This window comes from Anolis carolinensis, chromosome 4 (genome assembly GCF_035594765.1).
Source record: "Anolis carolinensis isolate JA03-04 chromosome 4, rAnoCar3.1.pri, whole genome shotgun sequence".
NCBI lineage: Eukaryota > Metazoa > Chordata > Lepidosauria > Squamata > Dactyloidae > Anolis > Anolis carolinensis.
In genome coordinates, this window is record NC_085844.1 from 195,402,804 (window position 1) to 195,420,534 (window position 17,731).

General features: G+C 39.9%; 1 protein-coding gene across 7 annotated transcripts in view; it reads left to right on the top strand.

Annotated features, from left to right (window-relative positions):
* foxp4 (forkhead box P4) overlaps nt 1-17,731 on the top strand; it is a 206,002-nt gene that overhangs the window by 119,256 nt on the left and 69,015 nt on the right. For all 7 annotated transcript variants that reach the window (XM_008109697.3, XM_008109692.3, XM_008109699.3 and 4 more), the window contains exon 4: nt 12,534-12,656. In XM_008109697.3, the coding sequence (XP_008107904.1) occupies nt 12,534-12,656 (123 nt within the window). The remainder of the gene's footprint in view (nt 1-12,533; nt 12,657-17,731) is intronic.

A 17,731-nucleotide genomic window follows, 5' to 3' on the forward strand; every position in this document is an offset into this window, starting at 1 on the left:
TGGGGGTTGGTGGGGAGGGAGTTCAGATGCAGGATGCAGATGAGCAATTAATTACAGGCTCTCATTCAGAACACATTGCAGGCTGATGAACAGCAAAGGAAAATTAGCGTGATCCTTGTCTCCTAGTGAGTGGGCATCAACTCCATTCTTTCTTGTTCTCTTGGAGCTACTGCCTGAGTTACTCTTGATTTTCATTTTTTATTGAATATTGGAGCATCCATTCTGTTGGAGAGACAGAGGACAAAATACTACCAGCAGTGTCAGTGGCATACTGGGACCATACTTTTGCTGTGGTAGTCGTTACTGTATTACACAAGAAAGATACAACTCTGTTGCTGTCCAAGTAATATATTTGTTCTTATACTCGTACACACTTATTTCAGATGAACAATTTAAACAGCTTTAAAACTTATATCTTGTTGGATTAGAAGTTACTTCCAAAGTTAGGAAAGTATAAAGACCTATAAAGACCTATACGGCTTGGGCCCTACCTATCTCCGTGATCGCATCTCCTCCTATGAGCCAGTGCGGACCTTGAGATCTTCCGGGGAGGCTCTTCTCGCACTCCCACCACTGTCTCAAGTGCGGCTGGTGGGGACGAGGGAACGAGCCTTCTCGGCAGTGGCCCCCTGGCTCTGGAATGCATTGCCAAAAGAGATCAGGCAATCCCCTACATTATCCAATTTCCGTAAGGAACTGAAGACCTGGTGGTGTCGGCAGGATTTTGAGTAATTATATTGGACTACCGCCGATTTCTGGGCCTGAATATATTGCACAAGATTTCCCTAGCCTAAAATGATACATTTTAATATATTGGGTTTATGGTTCCCGTCCCCTGATCTGGTCATGTAAGTGTGATTTATTGTTATAATTGTATTATTTTACTTCGTTTAATAATGTGTATTATGTTGTTATGTAATGTTTGTGTTGCTTTTATGACTGTAAACCGCCCTGAGTCCCATCCGGGAGATAGGGCGGTATATAAATAAAGTTTTATTATTATTATTTATTACTAGCTGTGCCCGGCCACGCGTTGCTGTGGCGTTGTCTGGTGGTGTTGGTGAGAAATTGTTGAGGTAGTGGTGGTATTGAATGTCTGTTGTATGGTTGTCTTTATGTTTAGTATGCACACTGAAGTGGATTATATGGCAGTGTGGAGTCAAGATAATCCAGTTCAAAACAGATAATATAAGATTCTAAATGGGTTATATAGCTGTGTGGAAGGGCCTTGAGTCTACACTGCCATATAATCCAGTTAAAATCAGATAATCTGTGGAAGAGGCCTAAGTGAGGCCTAACTCTGCCTGTCCCCTGGGCTGAGTAGGTTGCTAGGAGACCAAGTGGGTGGAGCTTAGCCTTCAAACTGGCAGCAATTGGATAAAAACTATTATTCCTCTCCCTCTAATTAGGACTTTATTTTTCTTTTCTTTTTGTTGTATCAACCTAGAGCCATGAATGATGGGTTGTGTTGTCAAATTTCGAGGTTGGGGGCCCTGTAGTTTTGTTGTTTTGTCCGCTGCCCTGATGCCATCACTCTTTTATATATATAGATTATAGCAATGTGGATTTTGCTTAAGTGAACCAAGGCCCCTATAGCTTTGATTCATTGGCTTCCTCTAGTTGATGATGTCTCTTCAGCAGCTTGGAAGCAAGCCCACGACAGTTAATGAATAACTTCATAAGTTAACTCAGAATGCCTTCTGGTATGACAAATGAAATTTTGGGCACCTCCCTCAAGCCAGCAGCCTAAGTCAATAGATAAGCCTTGTAACATGACCCAAAGGTCAGCATGCTCCTGTTTACTTGAGCTGAAAAGACACTAGGGGGTAGAGATTGCCTTGTGGAATTTTCTCTGCTCCAAGAACCATTACAATTTGAAGGTAAGAATGTCTTCTAAATTGTTGGATTTGCTAAACTGTGTGAGTGATCTGTTTCACATGTCAAGCTGGCAACTTTTCTCTTTCTGGGAAGAAGACAATGTTCACTGCCAGGTCTTCATGATGTGTGCACTGTTGCTGAAGGGAAAGTTCTCATCACCCCTCAAAGTGATACCAGTAGAATTAGATTGAAACATTATCTGTTTCTAGTATATGTCTAGGGATGTGAGATACACTTGCCTCAAATGTACACCAAATGTGAGCCTGTTTGGGTTCAGACGCAAATGCTTTGTTCTATACAACACCCCAGTGCAAATCACAACTACTCATTTTTTACTCTTTTTTAGAGAAACACATGGCTGAAATGGAATAATCACCTGTGTTCCCTGCTTAAGATGGACATTTATCACTTTGCACTAAATGAATTATATAGCACCTAAAACTATATAGTGCAATTCTAGAAATTAACTAATGAAGGTACGAAAAAACAGTGCTTCTTTGAACCCTTATGAAAGGTAAACTGAGATGTTGGGTTAGCACTGAAACATCAGCTCTGCTGTATCTCCCAAGTGAAACACTAACCTGGAATGAGTCCTGAAACTGAGCAGGAAGGCAAAACAAACAATACCTTTGGCCACAGGATCTACCAGCACAACTTTTAGTCTAACCTATTCACAGCACAGGTTGAGGTAGATCAATGATTCTCAACCTGTGGATCCCCAGGTGTTTTGGCCTACAACACCCAGAAATCCTAGCCAGTTTACCAGCTGTTAGGATTTCTGGGAGTTCAAGGACAAAACATCTGGTTGAGAACCACTGAGGTAGATAAAGTTTGTTCCAAATACAGGCAGTCTCTGAGTTACAAACATTCGACTTATAAATAACTCATGTACCTATTCTAACTTACATAAATTTAACTTAAGAACAAAGATACAGAACTTATCTTGTTCTTAACTTGGGGACAGCCTGTATCAGTATGGTATGGAAATCTAGATTTTTGCAGAAAATGACTAAATGCACAAGGATACGTGGTAATCCTTATCTAGCTATGACTCTTTGGACCATAGAAGGTATACAGTAGAGTCTCACTTATCCAACATTAACGGGCTGGCAGAATGTTGAATAAGCAAAAATGTTGGATAATAAGGAGGGATTAAGGAAAAGCCTATTAAATGTCAAATTATGTTATGATTTTACAAATTAAGCACCAAAACATCATGTTTTACAACAAATGGACAGAAAAAGCAGTTCAATACATGATAACGTTATGTAATAATTACTGTATTTATGAATTTAGCACCAAAACTTCGCAATGTATTGAAAAATTTACTACAAAAACATTGACTACTAAAAGGCAAACAGCATTGGATAATACAGAATAAGCAAAGTTTGGATAAGCGAGACTCTACTGTATTGTTGTGTTTCTTATTTAGCACTAAAAATCAAGCCCAAAATAGATGAAGTTTCATCAATAGAAAAAGGAAGAACAAGGAGGCGATAGGGCCTCTGCGAGGAGAAGATGGGGTGATGGTGACAGGGGACAAGGAAAAGGCAGGATTACTTATTGCCTGCTTTGCCTCGGTCTTCTCACAAAAAGAAAGCCGTCTTCAACCTCAGCAACATGAAATGGACGAAGGATTAGGGGAAATCCAACCCCAAATAGGGAAACAAGTTGTCCAGGACACCTGGCCGCTCTAAATGAATTCAAGTCCCCAAGAGTATCGAAGGAACTAGCAGAAGTTATTTCAGAACCACTGGCAATCATCTTTGAGAGTTCTTGGAGAACAGGAGAAGTCCCAGCAGATTGGAGGAGGGTGAATGTGGTCCCTATCTTCAAGAAAGGAAAAAAGAACGACCCAAACAATTACCGTCCGGTCAGCCTCACGTCGATACCAGGCAAGATTCTGGAAAAGATCATTAAGGAAGTGGTCTACAAACACTTAGAAACAAATGCGGTCATCGCTAATAGTCAACATGGATTTACCAAAAACAAGTCATCCTAGACTAATCTGATCTCTTTTGTCGATAGAGTTACAAGCTGGATCGATACAGGAAACACCTTGGAAGTAGCGTACCTGGATTTCAGTAAGGCCTTCGACAAAGTCCCCCACGACATTCTGGCAAACAAACTAGTAAAATATGGGCTAGACAAAACTACAGTTAGGTGGATCTGTAATAGGCTAAGCGAATGGATCCAAAGGGTGCTCACCAATGCGTCGTCTTCATCATGGAAAGAAGTGACAAGTGGAGTGCCGCAGGGCTCCGTCCTGGGCCCGGTTCTGTTCAACATCTTTATTAATGACTTAGACGAAAAGTTAGAAGGCACGATCATCAAGTTTGCAGATGTCACCAAACTGGGAGGGATAGCTAACACTCCAGAAGACAGGAGAAGAATCCAAAACGATCTTAACAGACTAGAGAGATGGGCCAAAACTAATGGAATGCAAAGATACAGAATGGGAGATGCCTGGCTCGACAGCAATATGTGTGAAAAAGACATTGGAGTCCTCATAGACAACAAGTTAAACATGAGCCAACAATATGATGCAACAGCTAAAATAGCCAACAGGATTTTGGCCTGCATTAATAGGAGTATAGTGTCTAGATCCAGGGAAGTCATGCTACCCCTCTATTCTGCCTTGGTCAGACCACACCTGGAATACTGTGTCCAATTCTGGCACCGCAATTGAAGGGATATGTTGACAAGCTGGAATGTGTCCAGAGGAGGGCAAATAAAATGACCAAGGGTCTGGAGAACAAGCCCACTGAGGAGTGGCTTAAAGAGCTGGGCATGTTTAGCCTGCAGACGAGAAGGCTGAGAGGATACATGATGGCCATGTATAAATATGTGAGGGGAAGTCATAGGGAGGAGGGAGCAAGCTTGTTTGCTGCTGCCCCGGAGACTAGGACATGGAACAATGGCTTTAAACTACAGGAAAGGAGATTCCACCTGAACATCAGGAAGAACTTCCCAACTGTGAGAGCTGTTCGGCAGTGGAACTCTCTACCCCGGACTTTGGTGGAGGCTCCTTCTTTGGAGGCTTTTAAACAGAGGCTGGATGGCCATCTGTCGGGGGTGCTTTGAATGCGATTTCCTGCTTCTTGGCAGGGGGTTGGACTGGATAGCCCATGAGGTCTCTTCCAACTCTCCTATTCTATGATTCTATGATAAGTTGCCGGCGGGGGGGGGGGGGGGGGGGTTGTGAGGTTTGGGAATGGCAGTTACTGAACTGATAGCATCCAAATTATGTTTGGTTACCTAATGAGCCAAACATAACAGCCTTTCCAAACTTGTGGAAACTCCAGGCACTAGCAGAAGATAGCAATTCTCCTTTCAGGCTGATGGGAAGCTGTAACTAGTACAGAATAGTTAACCTAGCTGTTGGCAGGTGTAGATAGGCGAAAATACCTGCAGTCAAATTCTGTGCCAGTTACCTGGACTTCTGGTGAATTTCAAGGTACAGTTCAAGGTATTACTATTGATGTTTCAAGATCTTAATGACCTGTGAATTCAGCAAGTCTTGTCTGTCAGCAAGGCACTGGTATCAGCTATGTCAAGAGCCTCAGTTCTGTATCTCAGTCATTCCCAAAAAGTATGAGTGCATTTCTTTTTGTCCTATATTTCTGACACATATATAAAGGCTTTGAAATGTAGGAAGAGAATGTAAAGAGAAATTATGGTGTTGAATGTTTCCGATTTGGTTTTTTCAATATTACTATAGAGGGAGGAATGTTGTAATTGTTGTACTCTTGAGCACATGTAGAAAGCATAGATGCAATATTTCAAATGTTCTGACATCAGTACTTGGATTAACATGCATATACAGTAGAGTCTCACTTATCCAAGACTCGCTTATCCAAGGTTCTGGATTATCCAATGCATTTTTGTAGTCAATGTTTTCAATATATCGTGATATTTTGGTGCTAAATTCGTAAATACAGTAATTACAACATAACATTACTGAGTATTGAACTACTTTTTCTGTCAAATTTGTTGTATAACATGATATTTTGGTGCTTAATTTGTAAAATCATAACCTAATTTGATGTTTAATAGGCTTTTCCTTAATCCCTCCTTATTATCCAAGATATTCGCTTATCCAAGGTTCTACTGTAGACCTGTACTGTAGACTCTACTGTACATTGAATCCTCTGCTGGGTTGTATGATAACATCTAGAACAGAGGTTTGTGGTCTGCTGATTACTTAGTAGTGATTTGTGGAGAGCAGGCCATTTTCATTGTGGTTCTCCTGGCTTCCCATGTTTTCCATTTTCAGAGAAGAGGTATATTTTATGTAGGCTATTTAAAGTACTATGATCAGTATTTTTAAGATACTACAGCTGTAAATGCTTTGAATCCCTGATATTAGAGTAGGGATGCATGTTACATTCTTGAAGGAAGCAGCAGTATTAGCAATTTTCTTCTTTCTGTAAATATGAATGGTGATTTTTGAAGACTATTTGCAGTTTGGCACTTATTCTGCACAAAATTTGAAAGGTGTTTTTGCACAGAAAACATGATTTCTGTAAAGTATAAATAATTTTCTATTTGGAAATATTTTTTGTATAGCAAATGTTTCACACACAAAAGATGCTGTTAAGACTTTATTCTGTGAAAATAATAATAAAATAATATCTGCAAATAATTAAATAATAATAATAACTAATGCAAAATAATAGATTAATTAGCATTTGGAGTAGAAATGTTATTTTCTGCACAGAAAAATATGTTTTCTGTTCAATTCCTCTATTTGCAAATGTTGTGAATCCTGAATTTATTTAAATTTTATTCAGTCCAGGATTCATCTCTTCAGTGTTTCTTGACACTCAAGAAAGACATGTTCACTATTTTTGAATATTCTTTCCTTCTCTGTATTAAAGCTTTTGTCATGAGAAGAGCACTTTAGCATTCTTAGAGAAGTGTGCTTTATAGAGTCCTTTATTGGCTGGTTTAAGGTGGTGAAAGCCACAACAGTTATATCACAATATGTAATCCAGTTTTTAGTCCCAACCAAAGTCGACCCATCCAATCAACTTAATTTACTTACAGGTTAACTTACCATGTTCATATTGATTTAAATGGATTTATTGCAGCTGAAACTAACAATTGGACATAGGCCATTATGTATTTGTATATACTGCATATGAATAAGTAGAAAATCTGTCCCACTGATTCGAAGTTGACTTGGAAATAAACTTGCGTGGTAGTGGTGGGAAATTGTTCCATCTTCTCTGTTCTCCAAAGCAAATCGATTCTGTGATAGCAGTAGGGACTGCAGTGATAAACACAGTGGAGGTGCTATCTCAGCTGGTACCATGTTCCATGTCCAGTCACAGTGGTCTATGAAAAAGGGAGTTCTCCCAAAAACTACTGCATCAGTTTTTGGGGAAAGAAAACCTCCTTGTGTGTTATTCTTACATAGAACATTTTCCACTCTTAAAAATACTTTGCTTCATAAAATTAGTTAATATTATGAAAATGAGCACAGGGCAAGTCAAATTGGACAAATAAAATGGATATAATGCCAGTTGTAATTAGTTTTTTTCAGGACTTATTAATGAAAATAGCTTTTTCAATGTGCTAAAATGCATACATTGATACGGGTTGAGTATCCCTTATCCAAAATGCTTGGGGCCAGAATTGGATTTTGGATTTTTATCAGATTTTTGAATACTTGTATTTGCATATACATTCATAATGACATATCTTTTAGATGCGGCCCAAATCTAAACACTAAAGTTGTTTATGATTCATCTAAATCTTATACACTTCTTCTGTGTATGGAACAAAATTTATATACCTTGAACCATAAGAAAGCAAAGTGTCACTATCTCAGCCACCTACATGGGTAGTTTTGGATTTTGTAGTCTTTTAAATTTTGAAAATCTGGATAAGAGATACTCAACCTGTAGTTGCCTTATCTTTCCCCTTTGTATGGCTGCAATCCTTTTGGATTGGAATCCAGAAGGATTGCAATCCAATATTTTGCAATCCAATATTTTATTGCAATCCAAAATATTTTATTGGATTCCAATAAAAATAATTTCCAGGTAAAGCTTTACATTTTTTTGTGCATAATGATTTCAGTCATACTATGTGCACTAAGTTAAATCAGTTTCAGACATTTGTATAGCTGATCAAATTAACATGACATATTTTTGTTTAACATTTAGGTTACTAAATACTGTATGTCAAAAAGCTGTAGTAAATCAGCTCTCCCACAAATTAGAGTAGAAAATTGATTGAAAAAATTCTCATAAACATTTCCTTGGAAAATTCTCTTTGCTGTACATCCTTTCCTTAGGCGATCCCTCGTAGTTTGAGGATGATGGTCTTCCATCTGTGGGGTCTTGATGGTGGGTTCTTAGGTAGCTGCAGATTGGAGGAGGGCGAATGTGGTCCCTATCTTCAAGAAGGGAAAAAAGAACGACCCAAACAATTACCGTCCGGTCAGCCTCACATCAATACCAGGCAAGATTCTGGAAAAGATCATTAAGGAAGTGGTCTGCAAACACTTAGAAACAAATGCGGTCATTGCTAATAGTCAACACGGATTTACCAAAAACAAGTCATGCCAGACTAATCTGATCTCTTTTTTCGATAGAGTTACGAGTTGGGTCGATACAGGGAATGCCGTGGATGTAGCATATCTAGATTTCAGTAAGGCCTTCGACAAAGTCCCCCACGACCTTCTGGCAAACAAACTAGTAAAATGTGGGCTAGACAAAACTACGGTTAGGTGGATCTGTAATTGGCTAAGCGAACGAACCCAAAGGGTGCTCACCAATGCGTCGTCTTCATCATGGAAAGAAGTGACAAGTGGAGTGCCGCAGGGCTCCGTCCTGGGCCCGGTTCTGTTCAACATCTTTATTAACGACTTAGACGAAGGGTTAGAAGGCACGATCATCAAGTTTGCAGATGACACCAAACTCGGAGGGATAGCTAACACTCCAGAAGACAGGAGCAGAATTCAAAACGATCTTGACAGACTAGAGAGATGGGCCGAAACTAACAAAATGAAGTTCAACAGGGACAAATGCAAGATACTTCACTTCGGCAGAAAAAATGGAAATCAAAGATACAGAATGGGGGACGCCTGGCTTGACAGCAGTGTGTGCGAAAAAGATCTTGGAGTCCTCGTGGACAACAAGTTAAACATGAGCCTACAATGTGATGCGGCAGCTAAAAAAGCCAATGGGATTTTGGCCTGCATCAATAGGGGAATAACGTCTAGATCCAGGGAAGTCATGCTCCCCCTCTATTCTGCCTTGGTCAGACCACACCTGGAATACTGTGTCCAGTTTTGGGCACCGCAGATGAAGGGAGATGCTGACAAGCTGGAAAGCGTCCAGAGGAGGGCAACTAAAATGATTAAGGGTCTGGAGAACAAGCCCTATGAGGAGAGGCTTAAAGAGCTGGGCATGTTTAGCCTGCAGAAGAGAAGGCTGAGAGGAGACATGATAGCCATGTACAAATATGTGAGGGGAAGTCATAGGGAGGAGGGAGCAAGCTTATTTTCTGCTGCCCTGCAGACTAGGACACGGAACAATGGCTTCAAACTACAGGAAAGGAGATTCCACCTGAACATCAGGAAGAACTTCCTCACTGTGAGGGCTGTTCGGCAGTGGAACTCTCTCCCCCGGGCCGTGGTGGAGGCTCCTTCTTTGGAGGCTTTTAAGCAGAGGCTGGATGGCCATCTGTCGGGGGTGCTTTGAATGCGATTTCCTGCTTCTTAGCGGGGGGTTGGACTAGATGGCCCTTGAGGTCTCTTCCAACTCTACTATTCTATGATTCTATGATTCTATGAAGAGACCTATTCTTGATCTGCATGTTCTACTGCAGTGAGGACATCGGTTTCCAGGTGGAAGGTAGTCCCGGTCAGGGTTGGCTTGATGGGCCTTCCTCTTGGCACGTTTCTCCCTTAAGCCCTCCATTCGTGCCTCTTCGAACTCCGAAGCACTGCTGGTCACAGCTGACCTCCAGTTAAGAGCGCTCAAGGGCCAGGGCTTCCCAGTACATAATTTGTAACCAGATGCTTGGCGTTCTTCTCTTTAGCCATCTTACATGAAAAAGCCTTTTCTATTAAAGAGAAAACATTTTGCTTCTCAATGCAAAGACTCAGCTCACAGTTAATACTTCCCTCTTCCTGCTCAGGGTGAACAGGTTCAGGAAACAGTATTGTATGAGCAGAGATATGATTGGGTATGCCAGCACAAATGTTGTATGTGAACAGATGTGTACAAATATATGGCTAGAAAAAAACTCAAATCTGTTGAGTTGAAACCCTGCTACACATGAATTTTGCTATGAATATAACGGAAGTAGTGGTCAACCACAAAGTGATTGAATTGTTCCTGATCTCCCCCAATAAAGGTATAATCCACTGAACTTTTGTGTCATTTTTGACCCACTTACAAGACCCCATGAGTTATGGTGACCTAGTTTTGGAGCTGTGCTTGCTCTGTTTGGGCAGCTATGCAAATCACAGCACTAATGGCATTTCAAGGTTTCTTGAAAATTGTTCCATTTTTTTGGCCACTCTTTTTCTAAATAATATTTTCTTATCCTTTAAGACTGTGGCTACAGATATAGAATGTCAGGACCCAGGCTGCAGAGCACCAATAACCTTACACAGAGGCCAGAATCTATCTAATATCTTTATTAAAGAAATATATAAAGTCAATAAAAACAAGTGAAGAATATAGTTCAGAAGCAGACCTTTCAGATGAGGTCAAATATAGTCCAGAAATGTATTGTCCAATATAAGATATTAGAGTTCAAAGTTTTAATCCACTTGATCGAAACACACACTTTGCCAAGCAATAGTGTGGGGAAATGACAGAGTCTTTAAAGTCCAATGTAGCTTGACAACAAGGCTGGAAAATAAACTTGATTCTTGGCTAGATCAAAGACTTGAAACGAGGCAAACATGAAGCATGAAACAAGGTCCGTGGCAAAACGTGAAACAAGGCAGGCTTGAAACTTGATCCGGGAAGCAAGGAACTGGGGTTACGAAGTCCACACACGATCTCTCTCCTCAAGCTGATCAATTGACTCCGCAAAGTTCCCCTTGCGACAAGCACCTATATTGGGTCTCGTTTTCCCGCCAACAGAACACTTTCCCTAGAGAACGAGAAGCGAAACCCAACTCTGTCCAGATGCATGACTCCTTAGAATTTCCCAAGGGAAGCAGACCTAATCAGCTAGTTGTTTGGCAGCGATTCTCAGGCTCCGGCGATTAGCCTCTCTGACTCCTCTATCTCTATTATAATTGTCCCTCCGGGAAAACGGGGGGGGAATTCTGCCCAAGGCCTATTTGGCTGAATTCTTGAGGGCAAACATCCTCCAGGTGGAGAGGCTCCGGCTCTGGCTGAACCGGTGGAAATCCCATGTTTTCCTCTTCGTCTGCCACAATAGTACTAGGAACAGGACTACAAGGCCCATGAGTCATCACATAGAATCAGAGTTGGAAGGGACTGGAAAAGCCATCTAGTCCAGTCTTCTGTGCAGGAAAACTCAACTATAGCAAACTTCAAATATGTCCATCAAACTTTTGTTTAAAGACTTTCAATGAAAGAGACTATACAATGTTCTCTCACTTATCATGGGGGTTATGTTCCAGGACCACCCACGATAAGTGAAAATCCGTAAAGTAGGATGGATAGATAGAGGCAGGGGAACATGGTGCCACCTCCTTCTCCTTTCGCTGCTGTTTGGGCTCCTTCTCTGCCCCGCCACCCGCACCCGACTGAGACCACTGCCACTGTAAATCATAATTTTTTGGATTTATAATATTATTTTAGTGTTTATTAAAAAACCATAAAATAGCGAGTCTGTGAAAAGCGAACCACAAAGTAGTGAGGGAACACTATTACCTCTAGCTTCACACTAGATGACTGATGTGGGATGGTCTCTAACTCTGCATGCTGAATTTCCCTTAGAAACTGGAGTAGCATTTTTGGTTTCTGTTCACCCCTTCCTGCCTGTGGTGTTAACACCTATGTTTATCCCACTTGTAAGCTGTGATCACTGTGCTTGATGTGACCTTGGTAAAAATCCAGGATCAGACAGACCCTTTATCTCAATTCCAAAGAAAGTCCTCTTATGAGCTATTGTTGTTGTTGGCTTTGTTTATTCTTCAAAATATTCTGGCAATCTAAACCTATCATGAGGTTTTCTTGCCAAGATTTGTTCAGAGGGGGGTTGCATTTGCCTTTCTCAGAGGCTAAAAGAGTGTGCCTTGTCTGTGGTCACTCAGTGTGTTTCCATGGGCAACCTTGATCTTCCAGTCACCTATCCCATGCTCAAACCACTGTGCTATGATTGGACTATAGTATGCCATAATAAATATGTTAGCCTTTGAGCTTTGTTACTTTTGCTACAACAGATTTCCTTAGCAGCTTCTCTGGAAGCTCTGAGGCATGTCCTTGTAAAAGTTTAGAAGTACCAGAGGAGTCTTTGTTTTGTTTATTCAGAAGAAATCCATTCCCACAAGGTATCATCACCAACACATGCATCTCTCTCTTTTCCGTGAGTCAGAGAAAGAAACAATCTGGGCATAAAAATGTATATGCAAGTTGTACTTTTCAGATTTCTTGCAGCATTACCTCTGTCATACATTGTTACCCCTTGTTGTTGTCTCTTTCTTTATATAGGTCCCAGTGTCTGTGGCCATGATGTCTCCTCAAATGATCTCCCCACAGCAGATGCAACAGATCCTTTCTCCTCCTCAGCTCCAAGCCCTTCTGCAGCAACAGCAAGCCATTATGCTACAACAGGTAAGGTTGCCTGCTTTTTTTGGAGCTATCCTTCTGTGGCAGATGTTTCATGTGAGAGTCACAGGACTGACATTTGTGTCTGCATTTCTTGCAAACAAGTACAATGTGTTTCCTGTTTGTATATTTTAAGGAAGGATTCTATTCTGATTTTATGCATTCTAGAGTGAAGACAGAAAGAAATAAACTCACTCAGGTTATTTAATATATCATAGTTGAGTCAGGCTGAGAATCCTTGACAGCTAAGTCCTACATTCTGCTATTTTCTTTTGTGTCCTTAGCCTGTAAATATGATTTAGTCTAGAATCTTGAAGACTGTGCATTGGTTTCATTTTTTTAATTTATAGAAGGCAAATCCTTTTTATTTTATTTTGGGGACCAGGGCTTTGGTTGTTCTACTGATGAACAGTATAAATGTTGTCCAGTGGTAGGATGATTCAGATCCTTTATAGAAAAACAAGAAAACAAACAAACTCTCAAACATTCTGTTTATTATTATTTTAGTGCCATGCCAACACTACACTGGTCTAGCACGAAAACTGGACTGTCTGCTATCACAAAATGATTTTATGAGATGAACCTTGTTGCAGAATGATAAGTTGTGGGTGTCTTGCTTTGAGAAAGGTTTTTTTTTCCTCCAGCAACAAAATGCTCTGATTTTGTAGTGAGGAAATTTTCTTCAGCTGTTTCCCCAATGACGTTTGGATCCCTTACAACTACATAATAATCTTAACTTTTGGATGGGTCAGAAGTAATGACATTTTGGGCTTTGTTCCTTTCTTTGGCTGGTCCTTTCATTTATTAATGTCCTTAACTATGTAACATTGTAATTTTCAGATGAAGTAAAAATGTAATGAGTAAACCACTTAAATGAAGCCTTGATACTAAAATAAAAAAAAGACTAAACATGGCCAAACTTCATGATATTGTTGGATCGCTGGCTGAAGTGCTGGGTGGCCGGTCTCATAGTCTTTGCCCTTGGTGGACAATCCTTGGCTAACATAAGTAAATACCAGATGTGTCTATCTTTGCTCCTCCATTTTTCTCCATGCAGCGAAGGGTAGGAGATGTGTTACACCTTTGGCAAATACCATTTGAAAGTGGGTAGGAGAAAGTAGTGACCAGACCTTCACTGACCAGATTGAGAGCCTTCACCTCAGAATTGTATGGTGATTAAACTTATGTCCAGTGATAATGCTATTACAAATATTTTCTTTGTTCCAAATCATAATAAACAATAAGATACATATTTAAGACAGACACTTAAGATAGAATTAATATTTTGGTTGTATTGGCAAAGCATATTTTTGTGTTCTAGAAGCCTACATTCTGCTTTTGGTGTTTCTTCTGTGGACTGTGAACTACTTTTACCATGATAACTTGTGGCTGTAAAAAGCGAATTAATCAGTGAAGTTTCATTCTAAAGAAAACCATTATTTCCTCCTAGGGTTATTTTCCCTAGGCTTTTTATGTGGCTTTTTTCAATAGCTGTATGGTATTGGAGAGATGTGTTTCCATTTGTTAGCTGCTGGATTGTAGGGATCGTAGTCCAAAAACAATGTTTCCAAGCTCTGTGTTTCAGATTCTCTATTAAAAACCAGGTAAAGAAACTTAATTCTGTTCTTTTACATATCACAATTCTGATTAGCAAAAGGTAAATATGTGAGTTTTCTATGTTTGTTTCAAATATGAACTGATAAGAACAAGGAAGGATATCATAAGATTCTCAAAGAAAACACAACTGTTTAGACAAACACTTGTGCAGCGAAGTGAACATGAAAACCTACAGCATCCTCCACACCCTTCCTCCTGCCTTCAATACCTGTTTACTTCCAACATGCTGATAAGCAGTCAAGGTTGGCCCCAGGGAAAGAACAAAGAGTAAACACTAACTTGGGTGGGTCCTTCCTTCTCTCAGTCTCTTTGGAGCCAGATAGAGAAACACGTTTGACTGCAAATTAAACAGCCTCAGCCGGAATAGCTGGCATTCTCTATGAGAAGAAAACCAAACATCACACCTCTCACCTCTTGACCCAATGTTCTCAGAATCTATTATAGAGACCTGGTTTTGATTGGCTTTTGGGTAAACAAGGAGGCTTTCCAAACCTGTTCAGCAGACATAAAAAGAAAAGTTTCTGCTGTCAGCACTGTCAACTACAAGCTGATAAGGACTCTCCCAGAATCCCCTGGGGCATTCCTCAGGAGCCAGGCTTTTTCCCCCCTAGGGCTGTGGAAACCTGTCCTGACCTTGCCTGTAGCTCTGGCCCCCTCCTGTGGAAAACAAATCAAATTGGTAAGCACTTGTTCTGGAAGGAAACTAGAATTGGCATTCTCTTAAAATGCAGTATAATGCCACTCTCTGACACACACTGAACAGCATTATTTATATAGAGGCTGCCAATCACATTGCCAAGTTTAAATGCTTCTGTGATGCAGATAGTACAATTATAAGTGAGGCAATAAGGGAAAGCGATATATAATTTTGCAGCGACCCTGAGGTCCAATCTCTTACCGTTAAATGGTTCTTATATGTGGAGGCTAATACCAGTGCCCTGTTTAAAGAATAACTGAGACTGTACATTACACTGAAGTCACCAGTAACAAACCTTTGACAGCTGTCTCTCATAGGCCAATCCAGACCACTGACTGCAATAAAAACACCTGTGGGTGGGATTTTCAGGCAGAAAGGAAATGGAGAAGGAATGGAAGAATATTTTCTTTCTTGTCTCCTCTTAGTTGTAATCCTCCTGATATTGGATGTCAGTTCCTAGCATCCCTTACCAGCCTAGTTTATGTGAGGAATGCTGGAAGTCAATATCCAGAACCTCCCAGGAGGAGTGCCTGACTTCCACCCCCTCTGATGGAAATGCTGCCATCCCGAGCCAAAGAAGATATTGTGGAATGTCGTTTACCCTACATGTCTTTGACTTAACCTCTTAATCTTCATTCTGGCTTCTAATCAAGCTTTAAATATATGGAGTTTCATCGGCTTGCATTCAACCTTTGCTACCTCTTGCCTCTTCCTCTCCTTTGAAGATTTCTGGATTTTCCACAGTCAAAGTGTCATTTGTTAAGCACCTTGACAGCAGAAGGCTATCTGTTCCTAATGAAGCATTATAAAGTTCCACATGTATTAATGGTTAATGGCTTCTTCAACTCACTCACTCTCATCACCAGAAGGTTTTCCCTGTCTGTCCATCTTTCTGTGTGGTTGTTGGCTTTTTCCCCGAAAAGGGAGCCTTTGGGACTCTAGAGTTTGTGCGTGTTGCACAGGAGGGTTGCTGCTCCCACTGGTGGCTCCCTGCTGCTGAATTTTATTTATCAGTTTTCTATTGTACTGCAATTTCTTTATTTTATTTTTCCTGTATCTGAGATTTGACTGACATTTTGTAATACACCCTGAGTCCCCTCGGGTGAGAAGGGCGGGGTAGAAATGATATAAACAAACAAATAAATAAATAAATAAATAAATAAATAAATAAATACAGATTTTTAAATGTTAACAGCCATTGAGATTTCTTTATAGACTATAAGGTATAGTACAAATGCTTTAATGAGTAGATACATAGTATTTTATCCTTTTGTAAATGTAATTTGAATGTAAAATGTATCTAATTCAGTAGCAATTATTTTTGTTGTGATTTTTCCCCTGAAATAAAATATTTGCACACAAATAATACAAGAGAATCTCAAAAGCACCCTCAGAAAGCAATTAAGGCATGTTGATAAACCAGTGAAAATGAAAGAGGATATGGCTGAGATGGATTTCATAAAGCTGGAGCACTAAAAGTTTAAGAAATGCATGAGTAAATAAAGAGCTAGAAACTCCATATATTTAGAGCTTGATTAGAAGCTGGAATGAGCAAATAATAATATAGTAAGAGAACCAAACTTATTTTTCCTATACAAAAAGAATAAAGTTTAAGATTCTGATGAAATTCTGTGACAACAGTTCATCCCATAGAAAGCTAATTTGTTTTGATTATATACACATACATATCTCTGTACAGTACCCCCGCTTCACATACAGAGACACACATTTCCCTTGTCCCAAAGTTGACATGCATGGACCTTTATGAGCTTCAACTCTGGTGGCTATATCAGCTGAAATATTTGGGGCATTGTAATGTTTTTGAAAGGCCATGTTCTCAAATTCTGAATACAAGAAGATTCTGATCGAGGTATCATGTAATTTTAGGTGTTGCTAATGAGTCATTCTTTTCTCATTATTTCTCATTGACTGTTTTCAGTTTATTGGTATCTGTTTGACACTCTCTTTGGAAATATATTATATTTGGCTATTTGTTTTCCATTTCAAGAGTCCTTTAACTTCTGTAACTTAAGCAAAATAATTTCCCTATCATTCTTCTTTATTTCCACTCTTAAACCGAAGAGGTAAAATTGATGCCATGTTGTAACCTCAGTATCTTCAGGAGGATGATTCCAAATCACTGATTTTGCAGCTCTATAAATGATGGTTTAATGCTGGACCTAAAGAATTCAGGGTACCTAACTAATGATGGTGGTTGCATGTGAAGGGGACATGTACACTATAAAATCCATACGGCTTATTTTGGAGAAATCACTAAGCAGTGGTGCTTGTAAGCAATGTTAAAGTGCCTGTCCACTTGATACCTAGGGAACCTGTAAAAGGGGGATTCTTTGGGCACCACTGGGTAGAGCAAGAGAAAAATGTCCCTCGTTTCTTGAGCGAGTTTATGTCTCAAATAACCTTTGTTTCTCATCTGTAAAATGGGAATGCCTTTTATCTTTTCAGATAAGAATGGATGAGCTTTAAAGAATTGTGCATATTAAAAAGACAACATATTAACAACATATTTCTTCTACAGGCTCCTTGTGTGATCTTGTTCAGTCTTATTAACTTTATGAGCCCAATTTCATGGTCAGCAATCCCCTTCTCCCATACCACATGAATGCAAGTGATATTGATCCCCACTCTTCTTGTTCTGTACATGCTTTTTGAAAGCATATTTGCCTGATAAAAATGTTTATATTTTTCTTGTTAGCCTAACCCCAGGGTATTAGTGTGATAGGGACTCAAGAATTAATCTTATGGT